At 46.0% G+C, this 4,375-nt stretch overlaps 1 protein-coding gene across 1 annotated transcript in view; it reads left to right on the forward strand.

The window, feature by feature from the left end:
• Positions 1–4,375, forward strand: part of TENM2 (teneurin transmembrane protein 2) — a 1,025,435-nt gene that overhangs the window by 853,691 nt on the left and 167,369 nt on the right. The window contains exon 13 of the mRNA XM_007447833.1: positions 2–34. Within this exon, the coding sequence (XP_007447895.1) occupies positions 2–34 (33 nt within the window). The remainder of the gene's footprint in view (position 1; positions 35–4,375) is intronic.

Genomic DNA, 4,375 nt, shown 5'->3' on the forward strand with positions numbered 1-4,375 from the left:
CGAGAGGGCTGGAATGGTGAACACTGCACCATTGGTAGGCAAACGGCAGGCACCGAAACAGGCACATATTGCTTTATTTTCATAAATCGTAGATCTATAGTGATGGTCGTGCGTTGCAACTGCCTGTTCCTGCAGGGACACGAGTGCTCTCCAGCATTTCCTGCTGCCTCTCCAAATCTCCCAGGGCATAGGGAAGGGAAAAGCAAGGTCCTGATTGGAAAAGTCTTTCCCTTCTTTCCAGAATTCCAGATGGGGAGGAAAGGGAGCAGATCGGATAAGAAAAGCCATCCAAATTACTAATCGTGGAGAAGGGAAATGCACACGCATGGGAAGTGGTCAGGGCCTGGAGGTTTCAAGCACCCCAAATGACTGTGGTCTTCAAGTCTCCCCTTTTTGAATACCCTCCCAGCCGGATCCCTGCTTGCTGGCAACAATTGAACTCACTTCTTTTAGAGGAGGTTGGATGCAGGGCAGGACTCTCAGGTTTCCTGGGTAACCAGGTACCCCTCTAATAGGTTTGAGCATCCCCTTGTTGTCCCAAGACAAGGCTTTGTCCTTGGGCTCCTGACCCTTCCCCTCACCACCACCATCGAAAAATGTCTCCTCCTCTGGCCCCATTTCATTCTCACTCAGTCACCTCTCTGTATATATAAAGCTTGATGACTGAGCATATTTCTTAAAAGGTCATTTTCTTTAAGAAGTAATACCTCTCAAGTTTCTTCGGTTTTGGTTTTGTTTTTGTCCCGGTTTGGGGTTGGTTTCATGCCAAGCTGGCTGAGGCCACGTGCTTGCATGGCAACCCTCAGAGAAGTCTCTATCCAAACTACTAACATGGCCCCTTGAACTTACCTTAGATTCTAGCCATTGAGTTGGGGGCCCTCCCCTCTGTCCTAGCCCCAAGACCCCAGGCACCTGGAGTGAGAGGCAGGGTTAGGAGCTTCTCCAGGGCTGACTCATGAGCTCAGACTCAGTTTCCCATGCTGTTCATTTGGGTGTTCAAGCAGAGATAAAGTGCTCTCTGCATTAGGTTTCCCCCAATTCTATCTAATTGGGCATCCGAGGGGCAGCGTGCCTATCCAGGCCACGACCATAGCACTGGGACCCTGCCGGGACAGTCTGTTGGCAGTGAATTGTTTTTGCAATCGTTCAATGATGCTCCAGATCCTGTTCCCCCTGCAGCCGCTTTCATCTTCAGTTCCCTGCAGAGTCTGGGGGATAATTCAGAAGGCTTTCAAGGGAAGGAAGTGCACAGCCCAATACTGATACAGTTTAAAATCCTTATTAATAGCTCCCACTCTTCAGGGGTGCTTCTCTTGATATCCTTTTGCATGCTTGGTGTGATCTAAATACAGACCCTCCCCACCCTCATACCTCCATTGCCCCCAGTCTCCCTCCCCAAAAGAGCTCTTGCCAACCAGTAACCTTTAGGTAGAAAATCCCCCTTTGTCTCAGTTCACACAACCCAGCCTCAGCCTCCCCTTTGCTCTCCCCTTCCCGCATCTGCCAAGGGTTTAGCATCCCACAGGGATTCCTGCTGACTCTGTCCTACCTACCACACTCATCTCTACTCTGGGAAGAGCTCACAGGAAGGCAGCCCTGATGGATTAGAGCAGAGGTTGGAGAACTGTAGGTGGGGGTGCGGACCAAATCTAGCCTGCCGCCTGTTGCTCCGTGGCTTACGAGCTAAGAATAGTTACATTTTTTTTCAGGGTTGAAAGAAAAATATTTCCTGACACATGACAGTCATATGAAATTCCAATTTCAGTGTCCCTTAAACAGAGTGTTAGTAGAGGACAGCCACACCCATGTGTGGATGTATCATCAGCTTCTGCACTGCACCTCGGCCTTAAGTAATTGCAACGTGGTCTGCAAAGCCATTTGTTGTCTGGTGCAGAAAAGACAGGAAAAAACTGGCCAACCCCTGAACTGGAGAGTTTCGCAAGTGTTGGCAGAGAGGGAGGAGAAAAGAAAAGAGGGTCAACATTCACTTTAGAGAAAGGATTCCAATTGTGACTTGAAGGCCATCGGGGGCCAAGAGAAAGGGGAGGGTCCAAATGTCACAGAGAGCGAGTGGAGAGAGAACAGCTGTTGCGTGGAAATGTCTCTGGGGCCTTTGAAGATGAAATGGGAAGATGGTAACTTGAGTCTCATAGAAGATGGTGAGGATGTGGCCAGCAGGAGAACACAGGACATGATTCTTTCCAGGGTTGGGTGAGGTGAACTAGAGAAAGGTGTTTTTGCCGCTTGAAGTGTCTAGTTCAAGTTCCGCAGCTCCGTGAGCTCTTGAGAAACAGAGAAGGTGAAGATGCATAGGCCAAGTAAAACTCCCCCAGGTGAAGCTAGTGACGTCCCAGGAAAGTCTCTCCTTCAGAATTATGATCTCTCATGACTTCATGAGCTCGCACTACGTATGTCATAAAGACCTTTATCACCAAAGTCTGTCCTTGTGAGAAGTTAGGGCTCTGTGGTTTTATTAGTAGTATCAGTGCCGTCTCCTCACAGATTTACATTCATTGGGCTTTGCTCAGAAAAAGCCAAGCATTCCTTGGTTGGTGAGATTTGCTATTCAAAATCTAGAGGTGTTCGTACACATGTAATTTGCTCCTTCTGCTTTTCAACCTCTGCCCCCAGAGCTGTTTCATGGAGTGTTAATCTTTTATTTTGAGCAGACTCTCCTGTCGATTCACTCTAAGTGAATGCCGCAATTTACAAGCCCAGAATCAGTCCTCCTCCTCGGGGATACTGGCGGTCAGAAAAGAAAGAGAGGCTCTTTGGTCCCTTTCAAGCAGAGCCTCAAATGCTATATTTTGAAAATAGAAAATAAGTAAGAATGAAATGGCACCTAGTCTGCAAAAACAAACAAACAAACAAAAAAATGCACTGGGAGGTTCGGGATAGGGCAAAGCAGTGGGTGCTTGGGTTGTCCGTGGTCTATTTTCAAAAGGTCATGGTGCGACAGTTTTCTTAGGGTCATTGCAAGTAGTCAGCTAAGCATTTCACATCAGTCCTTGTGTATCAAGTTTATTTTACCCAAGGAAGCAAGAAGACAGATGCAGGGGGGAAAGGGATGAGGATCGAAGCACAGCCTTCCAAAACTCAATCAAGTAGAATCACCAGGATCTATCCACGCTTGGTCAAATGCGTTTCTGGAATTTTTCAACCAAATTATTCTTTTATATCTGGATATTAGATACATATTGCTAAAGATTTAAATGCAAGGTATAACATTTCAATGTTAACTGGTAGAGCTAACTTGCCAGCAGGGTGGATTCTACCAAGCAATGATCTTTTATTACCTCTTTCTAACAAGTTAAATACAGAGTATGGCAAAAATCTCCAGAATTGCAGAGAGGAGAAATAGACGTTGAATCCAAATCAACCACAATTCGCGTATCTCTTTGGAATATATTAGCATTATTTGAATAGGCTGCAGTTTACTCATATGAATAAATCAGAAGGCACATTGTGTGGTTAGACTAGTTTCATTCTTTAAACATAATCCTAAAATGGGTTGTTGTTCCTATCACCTGCCATCCCTCCCACCACCCCTTATTAATACTGTGGATTCAACCTCAGCAGTCTATTCAAAGTCTATAACACCAGGGCATAAAGGAACCGTAGAATAACTCAGAAATCTCTATGAACTAGAGTAAACTCAGATAAACATCTCTTATAAAGAAACAGAGTAAATGTTAACATGTTCTGCAAGCAGAATAGTCGGGCAAAATACAGGGAGAGACCAAAGTTCTTATTGCTGGAGATTACACGGAGGAAAGCAAAATGCTCATTGAGGATTGTTGCTATTATCGTAAGCTGTCCAGATATCCACTCTAAGTAATGCAGGCTAACACACACACAGAGTAAATCCACCAAAACTAGGCTCTGACCCTAGGTGAACTCTTTGATATCTGGGTAGTGAGCAATGTCTAGAATGGTTATTCCAGCCTGTTTACTTTTTCTGTGTGGTCCTGACCTCCAGCTGCATTTCAGAATCATGAGGACTGGATTCCCAGGATCGTGTGGGACTGAGTAACCTGCCCCTGTACCACAAGTCAGAACAGTTTTCTTTTCCCTCTATCACACTGGGACCCTTCTATTTTTCCTCTTTAATTGGTTGGGGAAAGAACTGGGTTCTTGTGATGTTAATAAGGAAAATGAATCTTTACCCAAGGTAAAACCAGCCGTGCGACAATCTGATGTGCTGATTAAGTGATTGTCATCAGGAGTAGACAGGGTCACAGTCCAAGAGGGAGAGAGCTTCGGAGCTACAGGGAACAGGTCAGGAAGAAAACGACTGTCAAAATGAACCAACTTCAGGGCTTCCCCGGTAGCGCAGTGGTTGAGGGTCCGCCTGCCGATGCAGGGGACACGGGTT

The sequence above is a fragment of the Lipotes vexillifer genome, unplaced genomic scaffold, assembly GCF_000442215.2.
Source record: "Lipotes vexillifer unplaced genomic scaffold, Lipotes_vexillifer_v1.1 scaffold370, whole genome shotgun sequence".
Taxonomy (NCBI): Eukaryota; Metazoa; Chordata; class Mammalia; order Artiodactyla; family Lipotidae; genus Lipotes; species Lipotes vexillifer.